This window comes from Hippocampus zosterae, chromosome 14, assembly GCF_025434085.1.
Source record: "Hippocampus zosterae strain Florida chromosome 14, ASM2543408v3, whole genome shotgun sequence".
In the NCBI taxonomy this organism is placed as follows: Eukaryota; Metazoa; Chordata; class Actinopteri; order Syngnathiformes; family Syngnathidae; genus Hippocampus; species Hippocampus zosterae.
In genome coordinates this window covers 5,870,733-5,895,649 of record NC_067464.1, presented here as the reverse complement: position 1 = coordinate 5,895,649, position 24,917 = coordinate 5,870,733, and the positions used below count along the sequence as shown (strand labels likewise).

Below are 24,917 nucleotides of genomic sequence, written 5' to 3'. Positions count from 1 at the left end.
TTGTGCAATATGTTTGCCTTATCAATTGCTCTATCAATGAAAATTGGGAAAATGTCATATTTCTTTCCACAAATCGATATACTGTTAGACAGTTAAAACTGTAGGTGAAGTCAAGTAAAATTAAATGGCTTCTAAATTTGACACACCACAGAGTGTTGTGAAAAACTTGACTAAATTTAAAAATAATAATAAAAATCGGCCCATTTTGAATGCTTGAAAAAAATCTAATAAAATCAAGCTTTTCTCTTCATTCTGCCATTTGCTGGCATCTACTGCAGAGGCCATTCAAAACCTTTTTGAGTGTCACTTTTGAATTTTCACTCTTCACGACAAGGTTGGATCCCAATTCCCCTACGAATTGCGGGGCTATAATGCACGTGTGTTAGCGGTTTAGACGGTTCAATTATTTGACTCGCAGACCCCCTGGGAGTCTGCAACCCACATCATAGCACTTGATACTATAAATGTGAAACTATTTTTGGGAGGCAAAAATGCTTGATCTTAAATTAGAAAAAATAAAAACAAAAAGTTGATGGAATCAGGCCATTGCATTCAAATGTTCTGATGTGATTCTGATCTCATTTGCATATTTTCTAGCTGGAAATGCTCAATTTTGCCTGACCTACAGGAGAGCGAGCGACTATGGAGAGAGAGAGAGAGAGAGAGAGAGAGAGAGAGAGAGAGAGAGAGAGAGAGAGAGAGAGAGAGAGAGAGAGAGAGCGAGAGAGAGACTATTATGTGTCAGGGCGTCTGGCTCGAATCTCCTGCACATCCTCTCGCGCTGGCTCTTGCATCCACATCCCCGCCTCCCCCCGCTGCCTCTCTTCCTCCCTCTTGTTTTTGTTTTTTGCACCCCTCCTCCTCCGCCCCCATCCTCATGCCCATGCGAAACGTGCGACGCCACTTGCGCGAGTACGTGTGGGCGCGCGCTTCCAAACGGGGGAACAGATTAAAAACAAAAGCGGGGGCACATGCTCAATGAGGAGGTGAAGAAGAAGAAGAAGAAGAGGAAGAAAAGGAGGAGGAGGGTGAAAGGCGCGCGCAGTCTTTTTTCATTGAGTGCCTTCGCCCTGAGCCGAGCAACAGCATGGATCTCTCCTTCATGGCCGCGCAGGTGAGTCGTCATGTTGTAACTTTTCATCTTAAGAGTGTTCTGATGGCCAGTGTGTGAAATATAAAAAGCATTCATCTTCCTAAGCCGCAACTAAATTGCATGGCCCAAACTACTCGAAGCCACTTGAACTGTGGCGTTCAATACATCCATCCCCCTTTGATGTACTTTGTTTGCCAGCACAATAGCCGGAGAAATTGGGGTGACAGTAACCAGTAGAGGCGATTAGAAATGCCGTCTTGAATTTACAATGCACGCTCCAATGGCTTCCCTCCCATATTCCAAAAACATGCAGCTTCGATTCATTGGACACTTTGATTAATCTATATGTGTTGTGCAATCGGTTGGCAACCAATCCCGACAACCCCCAAAGTCAGCCGGGTTAGATAATCAATCGATGTGATGTGCTTTAAAATAACACATTTTATGACTATATTGAACATGACCAGGCAGTTTTATTTCGATTGCACGAGGCAACTCAATGTGCTTCACACGGCCAAAAGCACAACACCTAAAAGTCTTTACAAACAACTGTGGACAATCAAAGGCAGAGCAAACAAAACCAAAGTAGCTTACTTATTATTATTATTATTAAAAGAACGTACCGTGACAACATTGAAATGCATTGACAAACAAAAGATTGAAATGCATTTCAAAGCGAACGAAAGAATTGAAAAGTCGTCTTCTGAAATGACTGACTGTGAAATGGATTTGAAATGCTTAAATGTCCTTAATCAAAGGGTATTTCATCTGAATTTCAAAACAGTGACATCACATTTGTTGGACGCTTATACGACTCGCGTGCAGCGTAACAGCAAAATGCCGCTTCACCGTGTTTGCTTTGAAAGACGGGCTCCACGAAACATCCGAGCCCGCAGACGTCAAAGTCCCTCTGGGTTTATATGCAATTAGCCTTTCTTGAATGTATTCGGGGCCCAAACCATTCAAGTGATTTACAGATCAGGAGCAGAATTTTTTAAACGTCTTCCTTCATAGTGCATGAGGATGTATAGGGCCCATTTGCTAAGCAAAGCAGCAGCCCCCAACAAAGTAATGAGAGCAAAAGTTTTCAGCGCTGAAATGTATTCGTCTGTGCAGAGTGGTGATATTTAATTCTTTTCCTCCTTTTCCGTATTTTCCCTCAACCTGACAAAAGGTGCCGACCACATCTGCAGTTAAGTAAATAAACGTCTCCCAGCCTCTATGAGGATATACAGTCGCAAAACGAGTCACGCTCAATTTCGGTAATTAAATGTGACTTGTCGTCATGTCATCCGTACTGCAGGTCATGATGTAATAGGTGACGCGCGATTGATTTTACGGTGCCATATCACGGCTGCCGTGTCGGCGCGGCATCCGAATGATGACATTTAGTTTCGCCAGTCTTAGAGATGTGATCTCCCAACAAGCGGGACCTGCTACCTTCCCGATATAGAAATGCCTTCCTCACAATATGACGTGACGAGCGCCTTCCATTCGCTAATTGTGCAAACTCTCCGTGAGTGGAAATATCAAAAGCGGTAAATTATTCACATCAGGCGCACACACACACACACACACACACACAAGAAAAATGTCACTGAGCTGCTCAGCTTTTTGAAAAGCAAGAGCGGCGGCTGGCATCGGTCTCGGTAGCAGAATGACCGAGGGCCATTTCTTCTAATCATATTCATAACTGGTGGACGGTTGCGCATCACCGCGCGCAGTTGTCGGTCCGGAACCGTGGGTCGCTATCTTCTTCAATGCAGGCACACACTGTTTGGGCCCACGGAGTGTGTTGCTTTCGGAACATTGAGAAACAAATGTGAGGCATGAAAGTGCTCGCCGCTTAACCCTTTGAGGGACAGCGTTTGCTTACAGTGGGCAGATTATCATGTTATCAGGTTACAAGGTAATTGAAAGGGTCAAATAGGTGATGGAGTAAAAACGTCCATTGCAAAATTTGCTCCGTCAACTCTTGATTCTTATTAGTGAATCTAACGAACACATTAAGGGAGCACACACACTCCAAAAAAAAAAAGTTGGTGATTGGTCATCCATCACTGTTCCATTTGACGGGGATGATTACATCAGTTTACAACGCTGCCGCCTTTGTGCGCCCCGGAGGTCTGCGCCGTCAAGGAGATAGCGGTAATTGTGGTTTAAAAAGACTTATGCATGTCCTTTGGGGAGTTGGGTGTTGTTAAACGCAAGCCTGCGATACAAGCGCTGGTGCGTTTATTTATTTTTTTTCTTCATGATATCCATTCATCTCATTCGAGCCTATCCCGGCAGACTTCCGGGCGAGAGGTGGGGTGATAGGTGCGGTAAATACGAATCAAACAACCACTATGGAGGATTAAGAGTTTTCCATGAACCAAACGTCCATTTTTTTTTTGTAATGGTGGAGAGAAAATAGGCAAATTCATTTGAGGAGAACTTATAGATTTGAGGAGAACTTATAGATTTGCGTCCAGGACTCTGCAGCACGACACGCTGACCACGAGTTGACCATTTCCATGATGAAAATGGAATTTGCTTTTCGTGCTCGCTGATTCACATATTCCGAAATTTTTTTTCCATTTTATTTTTGAATATTTGAAAGAATTTTGGGGAGTTGAACTTACCTCAGGTGGGGCGACGTTGAACCCTCGGATCTCCGCCATCGTTTTATCTCGTAAAGATGACAAAATCTGTCATAACTGTCCTCCACCTTGGAAAGATTCAGCCATTGAAGAGCGTCATTTGAGAAGCTGCAAGGAGGAAGTGACCATTAGGACTGCAGACTGTGACAGCGCGTGATGTTCATTCGTCCTGTAAATCCGCCGGAGAGGAAGAAAGTCATCCCTCAAAGGCTAACAAAATAAAAGTCGAGAATACCGCTTCAAGCCGGGAGCGTAATTAGGCCTTGTATCACCACATTCTTCACTTCCTTGCAACAGTCATATGGTCACACGAACGGGCTCGTAAGAAAACTAAAATTTCCCACTTGATCATCATGATCCTAAAATGGTTGATGACTCGGATTAGAGTACCGTATTTTCCGCGCTATAAGGCGCTTCGAAGTATAAGGCGCACCTTCAATGAATCAAGTGCTCCAAAAGGACAAACTATTTCAGTCCACGAAATTCAAACAAACAACACGTCATGAACAACATCAAACCGATTTCTACCCATTCGCACTTGGTGCGCATCTCTCATTAAAAGACGATTCCGTACGTATCTCGATGTAAGGCGTATATTTTGTTTGTTGTTATATATGTTTGGCGTCGACTCAACGTGAGAATTGTATGTATTTTATTGTGCTTACCGTTTTTATAATATTAAAAATATTATAAATTATATTGTAAATTATAATGATAAATTAGAGTAATTAGGCCTTGTATCACCACATTCTTCACTTCCTTGCAACAGTCATATGGTCACACGAACGGGCTCGTAAGAAAACTAAAATTTCCCACTTGATCATCATGATCATAAAATGCTTCATGACTCGGATTAGAGTACCGTATTTTCCGCGCTATAAGGCGCTTCGAAGTATAAGGCGCACCTTCAATGAATGGCCAATTTAAAACTCCGATTCGATATGGCACAGCTGTTTTCATGTTTACGAATATGCTTCATCGTGTACAACTTGTACAAGTGCTCCAAAAGGACAAACTATTTCAGTCCACGAAATTCAAACAAACAACACGTCATGAACAACGTCAAACCGATTTCTACCCATTCGCACCTGGTGCGCATCTCTCATAAAAAGACGATTCCGTACGTATCTCGATGTACGGCGTATATTTTGTTTGTTGTTATATACGTTTGGCGTCGACTCAACGTGAGACTTGTATGTGTTTTATTGTACTTACCGTTTTTATGATATTGATTTACTGTTTCAACCGTTTTCATTTTAATCCGGCATGTCGGATTTTTTTAAAGGTTATTTTTAAAGTGCTTTACAAATAAAGTTGAGTTGAATAGTGACGCACTAACCTTGGGTTGAGACCGCACGTGTGTTTTGGTCAAGTGCGACTTGGTTCCTGGGCAGGCAGCAGGTCGGAGTACCTCAGGGCTCTCGGTCAAGTGCACGATAACCCATCAGTGTCAACCTCGTGCTCATTTTTTTCCCCTTCCTGTTGCTTTCTTTGGCTTTCCAAACGTGTTCGTTGAGCTTGGGCTTGTGGAAATGGCAACGTTGTGCATTCTGGCCTCCGGTGTTTTGTCTCTGTCGAGTGACAGCATCTCTCATGACATCACCTTCTTTGGAGAAGCAGCCGAGGCAGAGATGTTCTGTCTGATGGGGGTTGTTCATCTCGGCCCTAGCGAACAGATGAGACGGAGAGAGAGAGGATAGATAATAGACTCAGAATAAATCTTTGACCACATTCAGACAGATGACGACTATCTACTCGGATAATGAGACAATCACGATTCCCGCACGCAGATGGACGTTTAGCGTTTTGCATCACGAGCACAATGGCAGCTGCCACACGATCCAGACGGAGAGCACCTTGGTTGTCGGGCGGCATCACAATTCAATTCGCCGATCATTGTTATGAAAGAGCACAGCCCCCGGTCGCTAAAATTGAAGCTCATTTCAAGGATGTAATAAGCTGTTTAAATGGAGCAGTCTTCCCCTTTTTCCCGCGATTGGTTTTCCGTCAAGCCGTCTGTCTTGTGATAAATAGATAACCGGAGTGGCACTCCATTGTGACCCACGCCAAAACATTCTTGATGTGGTTCGGCATTAACTTCTCGCAAACGACATTAAGAATCATACGGCGTTCGCAGAGAAACTGGGAAGGGGGGAAAATTGGGTAAAAAAAACAAAAAAAACGGATGAGGTTCTTTTAAGCGATTCAATTGCCTTGATGGAGGCTGGAAAGGTAAATTTAATTACGTTTTCTGTTTCGCTCTCTTCTACACAAATCGTCGTGGAAATCAGATCAGTGGTTTTGGTGTATTTATAACAAAACATCATTATAAATAAATACTCCTGAAATATTATTTGCTCATAATAAAATTCTCTAAGAAATGGAATAAAATTTAAAAGTTTTTTCTGACACATGCCGAAGCTGGCATCCTTGCTGAGCCCTCAGTGGAAGATTTCCTTTTTTTTTTATTGATGGGTTGAAGGATAGGTCAGCCTCAGCCTCTTCACAGCTCGCTTTCACACGATTGCATCATCATGTTTCCAGATCGCATTTGAGGATTCCAGAATGCACACCATCCATCTAAAATTTTCTTGACGGAGATAGATAGATGACAACCGCATTCATTTGTTTACGTTGCTAACACGCTCCAACAGATGTCAACTTTCAGCTATAGCCTTTCCGTTCATTTCCGGGTTGCAAACAAATGTGATGATATTATTCTTTAAGAAGTCAAGACCTGAGTTAAGATTCATAAATTCATGAAAAAGAAAGCCAAAAAAATTAGTTACGTTAGTTAATTAGTTAAATTAGTTGCTCCGGTGGCAAAGCTAGCAACTTGACTTCTCGCTGCAGTATTTCTGCTGGCTAAATGACATGTCTCCTAGCTAGTTTCATACAATGTACGATTTTCAAGTCACAAATTGGTAAATGAAGACATTATTGTCAACTGTTCGCAGTCAAGCTATAACGAGAGTGACTCTTGATAAACTGCGAAGTATGTGGCAATTACATCTTTCCCTAATGGACTGATCTCTGACTCTATGATGTTTCCCGTTCTCAGAAACGGTGCCTTTGGTAATACGGAAGTATGAATTATGCATCCCGGAATAATTGTTCATCATGAGATTATTTCCAAAACATCGTCTTGTATTGATATGTCTTGGAATAAACTAGATGTATGATTCGGGACGAAATAATGACAAACATCCTTATAATGCAGCTCCGTACTCATTGGTGCGCCTTTATAATGCATCATCAAATGCAAAAGATGAAATGAGAGCGCGAGTGGAAAAAGAAACACAAATGAGAGTTTGATAAGTGGGCGGAAAGCGGCGGCTGATTAAAACGAGATTTGACCCAGGCGACACAGATGAAATATGATTGTGGGTAACCGTCAGTCTGCTTGTTGGAAAGCTTAAAACCGAAAGAACAGAACAGCCTTGTGGACCTTGGGGAAGGGTTTTTTGTCGAAACTTCTTCAAGTCAACTGAAAAACTGGTCGTTAGTAAAGATGACTATAATTGGTATGTTTGGTTCTTCTGTTTCAATGCCAGCATAGTTATGTTGTTTAAACTAGTGGAGGCTGAATCAATAATGTCTCATTTCAAACCGGTTCTTATTGCATTATTGGCAAATGTTCCCATTGCTGCAGTTTAAAAAATTGTCAAAAGTGAAATACTGTATATCCTTAAATAGTGGTGTCCGTGCATCGTCAAAGAGAGCTCCTTTTTGCATATTCTAACCTCAAACTAGTTCTGCCAAATCAGTTTATTTTCCCACTTACTCTACAAAATGTAATTTTAGGCAAGCATCAGTGTAAACAAACTGCGCCTGGACCTTTATGTGCTAATTATGGTCACGTCGAGTTTTCGGATCACTTCAGACTTCCTTAACGCGGATCCAGTTATTATTTTACATCACGCCTCATACTATTTACCTCTCCATTATTTCAGCCTGACAGCTCATTTGTGTCGGCCGCATGCGATCATTTCAGTTACAAATGGTCTCGTTGCCCTCCTTCTCAGAAAATGTCAATTATATCCCACGTGTTGCTTTGGATTTATACAAGTTATTTTCTTTCAAGCTCATCAAGCTGCTGGGCCCTTGGCTAATGGTGTATATAAAGCACACATGACGGGGGCCCCCGTCTCATTTCGGATACATGCAACTTTAATAGCGAGGCGATGAATAAGGCACTTACAGTACGGCGAGTTGTATTACATACAGACACGATTCCGCATGCACACTGCCGGCATGCTTGAGAGCTGGTGAAGTACACTAACTTTGATTTTCCTGAATATGTTTAATTTTTCATGGCGACGTTACCCCTTACGCTCCCCAACCCACCACCTCCCCCCAAGTGCTTTCCTGGCCAGGGCTATTTTGCTGAGCTAAAAGTGTGAAATGTGCATTCTTGGGTTCTGGCTTCAAATATGGAGCACTCTAAAGAATAGTACAGTGTCGCCGAGTCCTTTTTGAGTCTGGCGTGCCATGCCACTCTGGAAAAGAAAAAAGATCAGAGCTAAATGATTGTTGATCTGATTTTGAAGAAATTAAAATGTAAAAAAAAAAATCAAGGAGGAAGTCAAACAAGATGAGACGGGCACCTGACACTTGAAAAGAGTACGTATAGGTACGGTATAAGCGGAGTGTGTGTTGCGGTGCGTAGTATACAATGTGTTTCCCAATCGTAATAAAACGATAAATAAATAAATAGCGCAAAATGAGGAACCCTACTGAAAAAAAAACCCCGTCTTGTATCTTGCCTTCTCTTTCTTGTTCATTCTACTCTTGATAACTATCCATACATCTATTTTCCGATCCGCTTTATCCTCACAAGGGTCGCTGGCGTCGGAGGTGGGTGATGGAGCCTATCCTATCCTATGTCTTCAGGCAATAGGCGGGGGACAACCTGAACCGATCGCCAATGAATTACGGGGCAGTCAGAGACTAACACCCACATCTAGGGACAATTTAGAGTGTCCAATCATCCCGATATGCATGTTTTTGGAATGTCGGAGGAAATTGGAGTACCCAGAGAAAAGCCACGCAAGCACGGGGGAGAAAATACAAACTCCACACGGGAATCAAATGTGCAATATGTGGTCGACGTGCTAACCACTGGACCACCTTGCCGCCTCCTGATAACTTACCTGTCAACTCATACGGTTTAGCCATAGTTCATACGGATTTTGTGGTGAATCTTACGTATATGGACGTATCACACAATTCATACGGATTTTGAACATTTTCTGGGGTTTTTTTCTTCCCCTAACAGGTAGTTCCGTTTGCTTTTGCCCAGAATGGTGCTAGCCTACTCGAATGCTTTCATTTCCGGTAACTTTCCAAAAAAGTAACATAGGAATTACAACTCTGAACACAGTAATGCTACTAAGTAGAATAATGATTAGACATTAACCAGACATTGTATTATGGAGATCTACGATAAATATCATTGAAAATTTCGTGGGGGGTTTTTTCTATTTTTGACATAGAAAATGCTTTGGTATGTTATAAGGATTTTTTGCTCTTTATAAGGATTTTTTTCTTTTTGGTAGTTTATACAGGTTGGCGCTCCGAAAAGTTGACGGGTATGTGATAACCAACGACAGGAAAATGCCGGAAACATTTTGTTGTTCGGGTGAAAGAAGATTCCGGTGTGATATTTTGTCATGACAAAGTATTCTGCGGATGTCGAGAAATCTGTTGAATCTTGCTGTAAGATGACTGGGGATACGCGGAACTCGCTTTTAAAAAAACGTCCGTCAGGCAATTCTAATCAGTCAATATAGCGGGGGGGCTTTTGCTTTGTCTTTATTGACGGTCCATGCAAGGTAATGGATTCTTCATGCCTCGCGCTTGCACTTTACTCACTGCAACATTCATAATCACTCAAGATCGAGGGCATGCCTCTGAAGTGTTGCGCTACGTGAAACACTGTATCTAGGCCAACATGGTGCACATGTGACAAACTCCAAACACATAGCCGCCGCCCCCCCACTCCCACCCCAACGCCCACCACCCGTCCCCCACTCTTGCGCCTCATCTTCCCGCAGGGAAATATGTGCAGCAATCATTCACAAACGCCGAAGCCCACCTGCCGCGAATACACACGGCGCTATCGCAGCTACGCCCACGCGCTAATTTCATTTTACAGCCGTTGTGTTGGCAGGCTGCCGGCTATTTGCCACGACGGGAACACAAAGTGTCATGTAATATAATGTTTTGAGGAAAAGCCGGTTGACTGGCACAACATTGTGGTGCGACCACATGTTGGATTCTAACGGAATGCGAAATGCCCAAAAAAATAAATAAATGTCAGAAAGGACTATTATGGAGAAATGCAAAAGGGAACTGCAAGAGCAGAGTCTGTGGAACTCAGTGTGAATCCCACCCATTAGTTTTCGTGAAGTACAATAACCTTGGTCGCAACCTTACTGGGGAAAAAAAAAAAAGTTTTTGACGGATTTATACATATTCCATTTTTGGTCGGTGGTTGCAGAAAATAAATTCAAGTTCATTTTTCCACAATTGTCTCTTTTCATTTAGTTTTAAAATCCAATTTCACTTGACAAAGATAATATTGTACGACAATATTTTTCCGCAAAATGGCTCCTCCCACTTCATATTCAGCTAACCTGGCTCCTATTTATGGATACGGCTCATGCATCTTTAATATAAAAAATAAAAAATATTATAAATGCATCAAACTATTCAATAATATACACACTATATGAATAATAAATGCAGTCCTCTGCTCGTGACCGATATTAATGTGACATGTACGACGTTGCAGCCTTATGAGTACAGTTTTCTGTGTCCTTAGTCAAGTCTGACACCAGGAAAGCGTGAACAGAACCTCGGCGGCATCATCCATAAGCGCACGTTGGCATGAGTGCAAGTAGGACAATTAAGTGGAGCAATACCTCGTTTGTCATTTTAGAACGAGACCAACTGCAGACCGATTCACAGAATGACACGTTTGTAATATTTAGTGTCAGCCAACGTGGCGTACGGCTCGTGCGTATGTAAGAATTAGCAAGCCTTTGAAAGTTTGTTCAAGTTTCACTGCCATGGAAAAAAGGCGACTGGGCTGCGTAATTTATTCAAATGTAATGGGGGACTGTAAAGGCCGCCTGTTTGCGTCGGGGTCTTTTGTCAATGTGTCCAGATCGACGTGTTGAATGACCCTTCTGAAATTATGGGAATAATTATGGGGAATAATTATGGGTCAGTTTGACCTTGAAAACGTCAAAGCTTAAAATGTCCATTATTTCCGATGAGGAACGTTTTTTTTCTCAAAAATCGACAGTGCACCTTATAATCTGCTGCGCCTTATATATGGATCAATATGCTGATTTATTGTATTTTAAATGTTATGTCAAGCACTTTTTTACAACTGCAGTTACTGTTGTGAAAGCTCTATGTAAAAAGAGCTGTATTGTATTATATTGTATTTCCTTTAGCGTAGCTCCATCTAGTGGATGCATAATGCAACCACAGCCCATATTGTAGCTTCTATTCTATGCGCCTTATAATGCGGTGAGCCCCAAATATAAAATACGACATTCATTGAAGGTGCGCCTTACACTCCTTATAGTGCGGAAAATACGGTACGTTTTTTTGCTATTCGCCGTATGGATCGGTCATCCTCGCGAAATGATAAAGCATGTTAAGGTGGAGTGAGTTCCCGCATGAAGAATGACTTCAGAGCCGAGTTAAATGAGAAACAAGGAGCCGAGCGGCCTGATGACGCTTCGCACGCGGCATATTGCGCTCACGCCGAGTACGATTCACGCGGCCGCAATTTGACGATTCGCAGTGTCGACAGAAAGTGGACGGGCGCTTTGTAAATGTCGGGCCAGGCCAATTTGAACATTTATTTGCCGTGATTCCAAGTTCCATGACCTTTATTTAGTTTTGTTGCCATGCAAAAACATGACCTGGAGGCTTGGCGAGATTTGGGTTTACGAGAGGAGGTGCGATCGTTCTTGAGGAGGTGTGTTACCATGGCGTGTGATGAACAGCGAGCGTCGCGCAGCCCTCGGGTGCCGGGCGGGGAAATGATCGCAAAGTAATCATGACAAGGTCGCAGCGGCCGGCTGAAGCTGCGAGTGGGGTTCGTCACTGAGCGTAACCCGGACGGCTTTTTGGGAAGTTGTTGTTCCGCACCCTGCGAGAGACAATTGACGTGTGTTGAGCGTGAAGAGGTCGAAGTCAAGGCAACCTGCAAAGTCATGTCGATAAATAGAGCACAATGATCCCTGGCCATTGTGTTGCACAGTCCGGCGGGACCATGTTTTATTTGGAGGTTTTCGCACCAGCGCAGCTCCAAGGCGTTGCTGGCGTCCCTTGAGTCAACGACGTAAATTTGTTATATCCATATTTGTTTTGAACTTCTGCCAGGGAGGTCAGAGAATGAGCGCTCATTTACGCAGGAGTTACATTCCAGGAATTATAGAAATAATATAAAACAGCCCCCCCCCCATCCCAATCACACTTAAACTTGTAAAAACATACTTTTCAAGTGTGGTTGAACACCCAAAAAATTGCAAGCATTAAAAAAAAAGGCCTTTATACCCCTCCATATGTTTTAATCCCATTGAAAAATACCCCCCCCCCCAAAAAAAATACATATACATAATATTTTGGGAAAATAATATATGTAAAAAATGTAATAATTTTCTTAGTTTAATCCCCAGCACACACGCTGTCGTCACATTAAGACTTGCACTGTCACAAACATTTGCAATCGTGTCTTTTTGATGTTTGTAAAATGCTGTTAAATACTCACCCGGTCATACATTGGTATGTTAAAACAACAGGAGATGTGAATTGGAATGAATAAACCGAAAGGATTTTTTTAAACATTTGCTGATTTATGTTCTCCCCGGGCCTGCGTGGGTTTTCTCCGGGTGCTCCGGTTTCCTCCCACATTCCAAAAACATGCGTGGCAGGCTGATTGAACACTCTAAATTGTCCCTAGGTGTGAGTGTGGGTGCGAATGGTTGTTCGTTTCTGTGTGCCCTGCGATTGGCTGGCAACCGATTCAGGGTGTCCCCCGCCTACTGCCCGAAGACAGCTGGGATAGGCTCCAGCACCCCCCGCGACCCTAATGAGGATCAAGCGGCTCGGAAGATGAATGAATGAATGAATGAATGAATGAATGATTTAAGGTTAAAAATCTGATCGAGATTGCGTCGCAACATATTTGATGGCCGTCACATCCCGAACGTCATCATTTATGAATGGCAACGTTCTAAAGGGATGTAAAAGGAAACCCCCCCAAAAAAAGGTGATGTTTCTGCATCTCGTCACCCTCCCCTATGCACTTGAAAGTGAATTGGAGTCGCTGTGCCATGTTATTTTAGTGGTAGGGAGTTGAACACCGCCCCCCCCCCCATCAACTCATTCCGGACCAAAGTCTTACATGAGTGGAGATTCAATTAAGCGCCTCCATCTCAATGCCTGGAATGTGTCTGCACTGCAGATGGGGAAGGGCTGGTTGAAGTCTTTTTTTTTTAAACTTCTGCTAGGACTTGAGGCTTAGTTTTCAACTAATCACATTTTAATTATCAAATAAAAATAGTTGACACGATAAACAATGTCAGATATGTTAGATGCAAGAACCGCTGGTACCACTATACTTATACTAAAACACAATATATGCATACCGCGAGAATGAATTTGCACGGCTTGGCGGCAGCTGGCTGTGCCTCGCTAGCTTAAAATCGGAATTTGATTTCTTTATTTTTGTGTGTGCGCGCAAAAGCTGGTGCATTTTGGTTTGCCGTTACATCGGCGACATTGCGGCGCCGTTCAACAGCGATTACCTTATTTTTGAATCGCAGGAAAACCAGTGGCCAACTGTCGACCATTGATGACCACTCGTTGCGAACCGCGTACCCTGCCACGAGCACACTGTTGCCGACTGTCAAAAGAAATCAAGAAACAAAACGCTTTTCCGGTCTTTTCACTAGGACTGTTAATGCAAAAAATAATAATAATAATAATAATGCTAATGACAAAATGATGTGCTTTAAATAGACTGACCACATTTCTTCAAGTCTTTCACCATGCTCGTTCTGGAGAGGCAAGGACGTTAGCTCCGGTGTCTCGGCTGTCTGCAAAAAATATTTTTGCGTAATGATTTTTACATCTTCAAGACACGGCGTCTTTTCTGTAAGGTGTGCTAATGTGGTCATATGACAACTTCACTTGTTAGCCACTATTAGTTGCCATCTTCCATAAAGAGCAAATGCAAGAACGCTTTTAGCGGAATGCTAGGATGTGCATTGGATGCTAACAAGCAACAGCAGCTGGACCCTTCAAAAAAAAGAAAAGAATGAAGAACAAAAGTGCTCAGCGGGAAGGTGCGGCGCAGCAGGGAAGTCCAACACAATCAAGTGACGAGGATTAGAAAGGACTGAACAAAAAATATATAAATAAAATACTCAGACGTGACACAGCTGGGTAGAATGCGCAGAAGCGAAAGCAACTTGACGACCTGACGAGATCGCGCGACTCCCATAACGGATTCCAGTTGAAAAATTCATCATAATTTTTCCATCGTGTATGTTCTTAAATGCCACCAAATGTTTGGCCCAAATCCTGTCTAAACTGAAACTTGTGTCAAGAAACTTTGTTGAAATGATGCATTTTGATGGAGGAACAAGTTTTACATGCAGAGGCAAGCGCGTTCAATAAACAGAGTCTGTTGTTCTGCAGAAGAATGCAAAAGCGTCAGTAATTATTGCTGTGCGCGTATTCACGCAAAAGGGAAGAAGCACAAAGCAAATGAGAGAAAAAACATCCTGGACAAAATGCCACGGGGTCAGGATCAAGTGCTTGATCATCATTTTTTTTCCCTTTTTTTTTGTCTGACCGTGACTGTCGCCTTTTATTTTGTCCACAGAAAACAGCCAACGTGCGCACAAATCCACATTTTCTCATTCATATTCTCAGGATTATACTGAGTTCCGTTTAAAGTACATAAATGACAATAAAAATACTTTCATGCTGATTATCTTGTAGGTTTCCAAAAAAAAGGTTTTGTCATATTTTGTTTTGTTACTTCAGTAAAAGTGAATGCTTTTTAATTAATATAAATGAGAGAATAAAGCACTGAGGGCAAAACAATGCTGCCTTAAATTTTCCTATCACAAAAAAGCCCATTTTATACAAAAAAGTCCAATTTACGACATAAATTATCAATAAGCAATAAATGATTGTATTTTCCATTTTGTTAACAGTATTTTATTTATTTAATTTTAATAAATAGGCAATAAAAAGAAACATTTTAAAATGTATCCCAATAATTTAAAATGATTCCATTAAAATACACATTTTCTGTACTGTGGTAACATTAATTTTATTTGAAAAATAAACAACTCGAAATGTCAAAATAAACAATAAAATGTATTCATGTTTATTTTACAAACATCACTTTTGCTCAAAATAAGTCACTTTTATGTCTAAAAGGGAATCCATGATTAAATTAAACACATTTGATCATTTCTGGTAAGATGGTGGCTACTTTTGTTTCTGCAGTACTTTCATGGAACTGAATCTTTGTTTGAAAGAAAGAAAGAAAGGAAGAAAATGAGTTGGTAATGTTTAATGCAGCAAGTCCTGCCCCGGGCACTGTCCTCCATCTATATGTAGCAGCAACCAGCCAGAGAGAGGTGGCATGTGACTTTGCTGTTGAAACAGCATCACAATGCAAGATACATGAGTGGGCTTTGTGTCTAGATTTTAAAGCGGTGTGCGATATCGCACCCAAGAAATGCGGTTCCTGCACCCTGATATGGTTCTATGGTGTAAAGTGTAGCATAAAACACATTACGCGCATAGCCCGACGGGATGCATATTTAAAATATGTGCTTTGATGAATGATTCATGGCCTTTGGCTTTGGGTGAGAAAATGTGGGATATGAGTCATGGATACTACTGACATAAATACGTATATTTGCTTCACTTGACATTTTAGCAACAATTTGTAATAATTTGACTTCGAACTCTATAAAATGAATTTACTGCTACAGTGGCTTGTTACAAAGAGAATGTTTTTATTACAGCCATAGTGACCCCGATTACGTTTAATAGCGGCTGATAATATAGGTGGAGAGTGGACACTAGCTCATGTTTTATGGTAGCACTAGCATTAGCGCTAACTTCACTTTTCAGACCAACCAAACTTGTCAGACGCCGTTATAAAGAAAAATAGAGCCAACTGTAAGAGTCCTTGGGCAAAAAAGGCTTTTAACATTAATACACTTTCATATTTATTTAAATTTTAGTTAGTACTTTTGTCACACATTAAGTTAGCATTATTTATTGTAGCCTACTTTTATCGGAGTTGCGTGCTGTGTTACAAACTTTCAAGATATGAGGTTATAATACGTGGTTTATTTACCTTAGCTTTATTCTTGCGACCTAAAAACCAAGCTAAAAAAAATATGCATACTGAACCGTATACATGGTATTATTGCATGTTAAATGATGCCTTCATTTAGATTTCATCGAAGCAAGCTTTCATTGTCCCTAATTACATGCACTATTTTTTTGTTGTTGTTGACTAAATTGTGTCTTATTAAGAAAAATAATATCCCAAAGGCATACGTCACACTACTTTGTCAAAAAATATGAAAAATGTCCTTTGTAATATTCTGAGTTTTGTGCTTTAGCAATAAGAGGCAATAAATCTAATAGATGATAATGTGTTTTCCTTGCCACACGACCTCCATGAAGGTGAATGTAATAAAATCTTATTCAATAAGCGCTCTTCGCACCAGAACATAAAAGAGCTTCTGTATCACAAATATTATTCCGACAGGAGACCGTTCAAATTAAATTTAAGAAAATGACTTTCGTCTAGTTTGAGCCAAGTACTGAGGGAGTCACCGACACTTGACGAGAAATATTTAGAAGTAATACAAAGATATCGTAGTTTCTTGAGTATAAAACACCCCCACGTATAATACGTCACCCCAAAATCACCCTTTTAAAAAAACGGGGGGTGGGGCGGGGCGGTTCTCTTGTGTATCACGCGGACCGACGACTTGCTGTTATCCTTTCTCATCCGAGTGCCTAATATGAATGAAAAGGCTGTGAGGCAGACGAGCTCAGCACTAGTCCACGGTGTTGCTATCATTGACAATAACATACAAAATGTCACCTTGATCCAAATAAAATTGTGTGATGTGTTCCACACAAGGGCAGACGGGCCGACAGTGAACTCGAAATCCAATGCCTCCCACTGGGATTACCCCGAAGTCATACGATATACATGCTTTCACACATTGCACCGTAGTTCCCATCTGGTGAGAACAAGAAATCAGTTTTTGTTTGTGGGATGTGGCGGGGGGTGATTCTCGAGTTTCATAATTGATGCACCAGGTCGCATCTCATACTTGCAAGTTGTCGTGCGACTGCAAATTAGCGCCGTGTATTAGCGAGGGATGAGCCCAGATGCGAACATGCACTCACTCCTTCCTCTCTCACGTTTCGCAAAAAGCACTATCTCCTCACACACCATCTTTGTTTTGTCGGTACCGTGCCTCCACCATGATTGGTGATTCAAGAGATTATTTGAGCATTATTCCTTCCGTACAACTAGCTTTCTGCATTCAGAAATAGAGATATCAAGAGGAAGACAGATAGTCCCCCAGCCGCTTCATGCAGCTCTTCAGAGGGGATTCAGAGGCTAATGCCAGGCTACTCTGAACACGTAAAATCAGATAACCACCCTGTCCTGGCTTCCATCCTGTGGGACATGCCTGGACAACCTCACTAGGGGTTTGTTATAACCAGGTGCCTGAGCCGCTTCATTTGGGTTCTCTTGATGCGGGGAGCAGGAGCTGAACTCTGAGCTCCTCCCTGATGACAGGCCTTCTCACTTCTAAGGGAGAGCCCAGACAGAAAGCCATCTCGGTTTCTTGTATTTGTGATCTTGTCGTTTTGTTTATGGCCCACAACTCGTGCCCAAAGGTAACGGAGGGGGCGCGGGGTAATTGTACCTCGACTGGTATACTGTGAGCTTCGATGCCGCCCCTCATGTGTTCACAAACATGCCCAGGTGTCAAGCTCAGATCACGTCACACTTATTCGACCGAGTTCTAAGATTGATGAAAAAGAGGAGAGACGAACCAGCAGAGGTGGGGTGGGGTGTTAGAAAAATCAATGAGAAGTGATGCTGTAAATCTGAGCAGCAGGGACCAGGCTTGAAAGTGGAGGTCTTAACACGACTGAGAGGGTGAACCAGCTTCCTTAAAAACCGCCCCACAAATCTCCGGGCAGATTTACGGCCAGACGTATCGGCGATATATTACAGACCAACGCTGCACACATTGTAAGTGTCCTTTTGTTTCCGTGAAGCATTGGTGGTCTTGAACAAAAAGAGCTGCTGGTCTCTTTACCTAAAACCTAAAGCAATGATTTCCAACCAGTGTGCCGGGGCACATTAACCCTTTCGGGGACAGCGGTTACTACAGTGGGAAAGCTTATCATGTTATCAGGTTACAGAGTGCCGTGAAGGCTCAAATGGTGTGCCGAGAAAATGATTTATGAATAACAAATAATGTATCTTTGTCCATCTACCTATGCCAACAACTTATAGTGACTGACGGAAGAAATAAATAATCTTCTGTTAGATTTTTTGGGTTGTGTGCCATTTTTCAAACTTAAAAAAATGTGCCTTGGCTCATTAAAGGTTAGGAATCATGCATGTGTGCATTTTAGTGCGGACGCATGTTCATGTCATTTGTACGTGACCCGTTTATTAGTTGTAATGTTGTAAAATGAGCTTCAATTGAGGATTGTTTGAAATCCATTCTGAACATTTTCAAAGGGGCGTATCAATTGCAGTTTTTCAAAGCAGAGTTCAGTTTGTAGGCCTCACAAACGCTCGATCGACGAAAGAGCTTTGGCTGAAAGAGTTTATGTTGCAGGGTCTTTGCACAGCAGAGCTCGTGTTGGAAGTAACTTCAAAACAAATCTCGCATGATCCGCCGTGAGAACGAAACTTGTCTTGCAGGTAAAAAGAGTAGACGCGGTTCTATCCGACAGCTGCCGCGTGCTGTCATGAACAACAACGGTCTATTCTTCACACCACAAGGGTCCACCCCAGTGGCTGCTTTGCTCGCCCACCTCCTTCCGCCGAACAGCTTGTTTCCTGACGAGGACAGAAGCCTTCCCCCCCTTTGAGAGTCTTTTCATAACATCATCGCCGCAGGCAGCAACAAAGTCGCACGAGAGAAAGAGTCTCTTGTGGATTTTCGGCTTCCGTCTATCGCGTTACATTTACATACCCGCGTTGTTTACGGCCATATTGTGAAGTCAGTTGAGCAAGGACTGAACTGGTGGTGGAGGCAATTACAGCTCATTCGAGTTCACATTTACCCGCGCTCATCCATGTGCATTAATGTTGGAGGGGGAAGAAAAAACTGAACGGACAAAAAAAAATTTGGGGATGATGGGGACTGGACTGTCTATTCTCCAAAATGACGGTGAAGTAACGTTTTTGTTGAATGACAGCACATTGGTTCTCAGCTACTAGCCAATTTAGCTAGCTAGCATATTTACTCCCACCAAATGTGCGCGACTCTAGCCAATCAGTCGCCCTTCTAATCGTGCTTTGCAAGTTGAAATTAAACAGTATCCGCCAATAAATAAAAGAAGAAGCGGTAAACAGAAATTAATAGGAGCAAATTGAACACGTGGCTAAACGCGCAGCTGACGGGCAAGCCATGACTTCCGAAAATGAAGCTCTTTTGACAAGATAAGTAAATCCAGAGCGACGTGGAGGAGGAAGCTGTTGTCAAAAACAAGTAGAACAAGTAGCACCCAAGTGATCGAGTAGAAAGCATGACAATGCGAGCTTGCACAGCATGACCGCGTAAAAACTAGCAGTTTAGATGCTAATAACTAGCCGACAACCGCCGGATGAAAGCAGCAAGTCAAACGTGTCATCTTTTCATCTCTCACATTTTGCAACTAGCAAAACGTAGCTAGCTAAAATTAGCTAACGCCGTAGGATCATAACTTATGAGGCGTAATTATTCTTCCCGATTGGTCCATTTCGGAGTAGTGCTGTGAGTGATTAAATTTTATTTGCTGTACAGTCGAATAGCACTGTTTAAAACGAATGAAAAAAAAAAAACACTTAATAAAATGTTTCATGACTCTATAATCATCGTTGTTGTCATTAGCAGCGACAGCGGTTACGACTGTGGACAGTTTATGTTATCAGGTTACAGGCTGCATGAAAGGTTGGGGATCGCTGATATAGATGACCTAAGATGATATATCTTTTTTGTTTTTTCCGGTAACAACGAGGACCTACTGAATGTTCATAGGGACATGTCCATTCTGTAGGAATTTGACAGATGGGTTAATTTGACGTTGTAAACGGGGAGAACATAATGTGACAGTAGCAGCTGCCAGGACTCATTCCCCTCGCTGCCGATCACAAATAGTAAACCATCTGGCTGAAGATCACAAGAAACCTACCCGAGGTAGGGATTGCAGCCATCGGGCTGAAAACAACAGCGGCCCGATATTTTAGCCAGCCGTGTCAGTCGGTAGGAATTTTAAAAGGTGTGTCACTCCTTTTGGATATCATACGTGGGGGTAACGGGATTTGACAGGAGCCGTTTCTCGCTGTCAGCGTGAGTTCCTTCCGCAAGAACGGACAAATTTGGGATATCCGGTTGGAGATTGCAGGACGTTTCAGTTGAAGGGAAACGAACGCAGAGCGCTTTTAGCCACTTATCTTGAACACGACCTGACAGCGTTACTCCCAGAATGCATTGCCACTGTGATGACGAGCAATTTTGGGGTGACGCGAAATGCCTATTAGGTTTATGGAATACCGATCTGGCATCTTGAAAATCCCTTTGGAGAAATAAACAATCACGCTGCTTTCAAGGACTGCTCTGAAGTCACAAATGTTTCGACTCCACTCTACGCGTGCCAAAACAGATCCCCGACATATTTTCTCGTGGCTCCTTTTAGTATGAAACGGAAATGGCATTTGATGCGAATTGTTTAAAATTCCACTTTCAACTTCGCCACTCTGCTTCACAGGTTAAGCTTTATCTTTTGGATCGCCGACACTGCCACCGAGGCCACTGATCCATGAAATGTCAATAAGCACGAGTTCACTGCCAGTAATGCATGGAGGGATGACCTTCTTCGAGCCACTTAAGAGCTAAGATACTTCGGAAATGCCCGAGTCTCGGCTGTAGTTCCCTCTGTTCCATTAGCGATTAGCCTCTTGTTGCATTTATGTCTTGCGTCACATGCTCGTGGGATTTCCGACAGTAGAAACGTATAGATACGGATAGATATATTTAGGCCCCGCGGCCATTTAAAAAAAAAAAAACGTAAACCCCAACAATGAAATATTTAGAAGCGTGCAACGTCGACCGGAATGTCTTTGCGCTTCATTTTATTCAGTGCACTTCCCAATTTATGCAAACAGCTCGCTTCTGTGGACAATGAGTTACTGAATAAAACATCGATATAAAATGTAGACAGGGTGGAGAGCTTCCGTTTGCATCAGACCAAATGTTTGGAGACGGTCGGCATAACAGATGCTCATTCTAACAATTCAAATCAACAAAAATGTCAATGTGGCCTGAAACGATTAGGATTATTATTTTGTTTATTTTACACTCAATAAGACTTTCTTTTTTTTGTTAGCTTGGGTCAAAAATGTTTTTACTGAAGAGTACGGATTCTAAGTTATTTTAGAGGGGAAAAAGTGTCATTTAGCATATTCTTCAATGTTTCTGTCCATCCGGTGACATTTTAAACATCACTGGTGTCAAACGCAAGGCCCGGGGGCCAGATCTGGCCCATCCCATCATTTTATGTGGCCCGCGAAAGCAATTCAAAGATGGCAACGTTCATGATGCCTGCTAAAATCTCTATCAAAATGTCAAATTCTCATTTTCAATGAATAAGAGTGACACCGTAAGCATTTTCTTTTTACCAAACTTCTCAACTTAACAATAGGTGAATAAACCGTGATTCTTGACTTCTTTATATGGTTTCACTCAGAACGGCCCCGCAAGGAAAACGTTAACAAGTTATAGAAAAATGTGCAGAATATTGTAAGTCGATTTACACATGCACCCTGCCCCCCACACACACTATGTGGGGATGATATAAAAATATATATATATATTTTAATGGATGACAGTTACAGAACAGACTGACTAAAGATTGCATTGACTGTCTCTGTGAGCGTGTGAATGTGTGCGTGCGCGGGGGTGTGTATGTCTGTAAGGGAGATTTTGGGGGTAGGGTGAGGGGGGGGGGGGGCTATGGGGTTAGTGCACAGGTTTGCTAGACGCTCTGCACGCCTGTCTGCCTCCATCACGCTCATGTTCACAGCGGGCGCTCCACGGGATGTGTCTTGTCATTATTCACCACCAGGGGCCAACGAAGGGAGCGGAAGGAGAGAGCTTTCCAAACAGTGTTCCCCGGCCCGTGTGCCAGGGAAGACCTGAAGCGTGTGAGCGTGCGTGCGTGTGTGTTAGAGAGAGTGAGTGAGAGCGAGAAGGTGAGCAAATGAGGAAGCATGAATTTCTGTGTATGCCAGAGTAGAACATGCCTCCGAGGTATTTTTAGCGTTGGTTTTCAACAGTTTTCCGGATGAACCCAGTTACACAAATGTCTCGATCACACACTCCATCAATGCAGGAAAACACACCGGATAAATATACACCCACACTCAACAGAAAGTTCCTTCTGCTCAAATGATTGAGTCGACAATTGTCCAAAGCAATGCGCCACTTTCACTTGCCACATGTGGCAATATTAATTTCATGTTAATCAAGCGGCTTGATTAACATGGCACATCGTCGTCGCTTCCGAAAATCATTACAAACCAGGGATTTGGCGCCCACCCAGAAGAAAAGCGACCGACAAAGATAACTTTAGCTGTTCGCCTTTTTCCTTCGTCAAGATATGGGGTTCTTATTATCAGAAGGCTGCCCATAATATGACGTCTAGCGCAAAGCACAGTCTAACAGTGCGCATGGTGGGGGTTTTTTCTCGTTTTTGGTATTTTCTTAGATGAGCGCATGTAGAAGTGGGAACTTGCGCCGCTTTGGGAGAGATCGCAGCCAACTTAATGTCATTCCAAGTGGCTCCCATTATTCCCTTTAAATTCAGCGCCGAGAGACCCACGTGGTCTACATGGCAAAGTACATTTAAAAGGAACTGCAAGATATCCACTTGCGGATCATAAGTTGGGCACGTGGAGACTGCATTCTACCTCTTGTCGAATTTGATTTGGTTCGTCGAATTAAAACCAATTTTTCCGATTCAAACCATTTTTTTTGTTCCACCCCTACTTGTCAGCGATCAATCAGTTTTTGTTTCAGGGCATTTGACCAGTTTTATTCTTGATCTCCCCGCTTTCAGATCCCAGTTATGACGGGAGCCTTCATGGACTCGTCGCCAAACGACGACTACAGCGGCGAGCACTCGCTCTTCAACTCATCCGCCAGCGTCCACGCCGCCGTCTCGGCGGCCTCGGTGCACGGCCAGCCGGACGAATCGCAGTCCATGTCCAGTGATGCCATCTGGCTTTGGATCGCCATTGTGGCCACTATCGGAAACATTGTGGTGGTGGGCGTGGTCTACGCCTGCACCTTCTGAGGAACCGTCCGCCACCGCAGACAAAATCCATTGAGCAATTCAAAATTTTTGTATCCGCCTGCTCTTTCGAGAGCGAGTACGCCCCCGCGACGGAATCGTAAACGTCGACAACACGAGTGCAAAAGACTCCTGCTTTTGTTGGATTCTACGATCTGAGGATAATCCACCCGTCGCTAAAAAGAGGACGCCTGTTCACTCCGCTAAGAATCAGAGGAATGTTGCTCCCTCCTAAGTTTCTTTCCATGTCTCCCCTGAAGTACACGCTCTCACTTGCCATGCGGAGATGCGAACGAGGATGAAATGGGGCTTGTGATTTGGGTTGATCCGGGAACGTCGTAAGCCTCCGTTCGCCGCAAAGCAATTTAGGGCAAAGCTCTTTAATTATGCCCTGGAACACGGATGCCGAATGTTAAAACATTTAGAAAGCAGCGGGATTATTTTCATCCGAAACAGCCCCGAGGCCCGTTGCCATTAGGGCGCACATAAGGAGACTCGGTGGAGCAGACCTGGCATGGACGCACCAATGACTTAATCATCAGTGCAATTCACTTACCGCACATTGAAAAGAAAAGAAAAAAAAAAAAAGAATCACATGAATATCAAATCGTACTGCATACAGTTAAACAAGGCAATAATTCACTTCAATCCCAAACTTTTTGGCTTTGCCCCCCACCCCCTTTATCTGATCTCCGCCGCAGAGTCCAGCCATTGCTCATCTTTGACAGGGTGTCGAACATACAAGGAGTGAAACTTCTCCTGCTTTGGAAGCAGGTTGGACAATCTGCTTGCTGTGTGACCTTGAGGTGTTCTTTCTACGGGTTTAGGGCAAGCGTTAGCAGTAAAATCAGTTGTAATCATTTTATTTTGCTTTGTCCAAAAAAGGTACATCAATCGTTGTTTTAGCGGATCATGTCATGGTGAGTACAGTAAAAATTCACTGAGATCCAAACACAAGGGCCTTTTTTTTTCTTAACTCAAATACAGTCAAACCTCGGTTTTCGAATGTCTCTGTTCTCAACCAAATCGATTTTCGACCAAAAATTTCGATTTTTTTTTTTTATGCCTCAGATTACCAAATCGATTCTCGACCAAACTGAGCGCACTTGAATGCACCACTTGACTCCTCTCCACTTCCACGTCTCGCCACTTCCTCGTGTAGCGCCCATTGTGAACAGACGTGTTCAATAAAGATTTTTTGTTTAAGTGTGTCTTTTCGGTTTTCGAACAGCCTTGTGGAACGGATTATGGTCGAAAACCGAGGTATGAAAGCAAAATATTGACAGCGGCTCGGGCTAGGATGCAAATTGAGCTTTTTGTATTGGATCACATTAACTTGTCGTGGTGACGCCAAATGTTGTTCGGCAGTCAGTAAAAAAAAAAAAAATGATGGCTGGACATTACACGACATTTTCCTGATTCCGCAATGGGGAAAACGAACGATCGATTAATCGATTGTTGCTTTTTACTCTGGATGGCAGATGGCGTTGTATAACCACCCTGATTTATTTATT

At 42.7% G+C, this 24,917-nt stretch overlaps 1 protein-coding gene across 1 annotated transcript; it reads left to right on the top strand.

Annotated features, from left to right (window-relative positions):
• The first annotated feature begins 728 nt into the window (after nucleotides 1–728).
• Nucleotides 729–24,051, top strand: LOC127614238 (uncharacterized protein C14orf132). Its single transcript, XM_052085441.1, is given in 3 exon segments — nucleotides 729–1,038; nucleotides 1,041–1,114; nucleotides 23,170–24,051. Coding segments are annotated over 3 exon segments (378 nt in total). The 5' UTR covers nucleotides 729–971; the 3' UTR covers nucleotides 23,407–24,051.
• The last annotated feature ends 866 nt before the right edge of the window (nucleotides 24,052–24,917 follow it).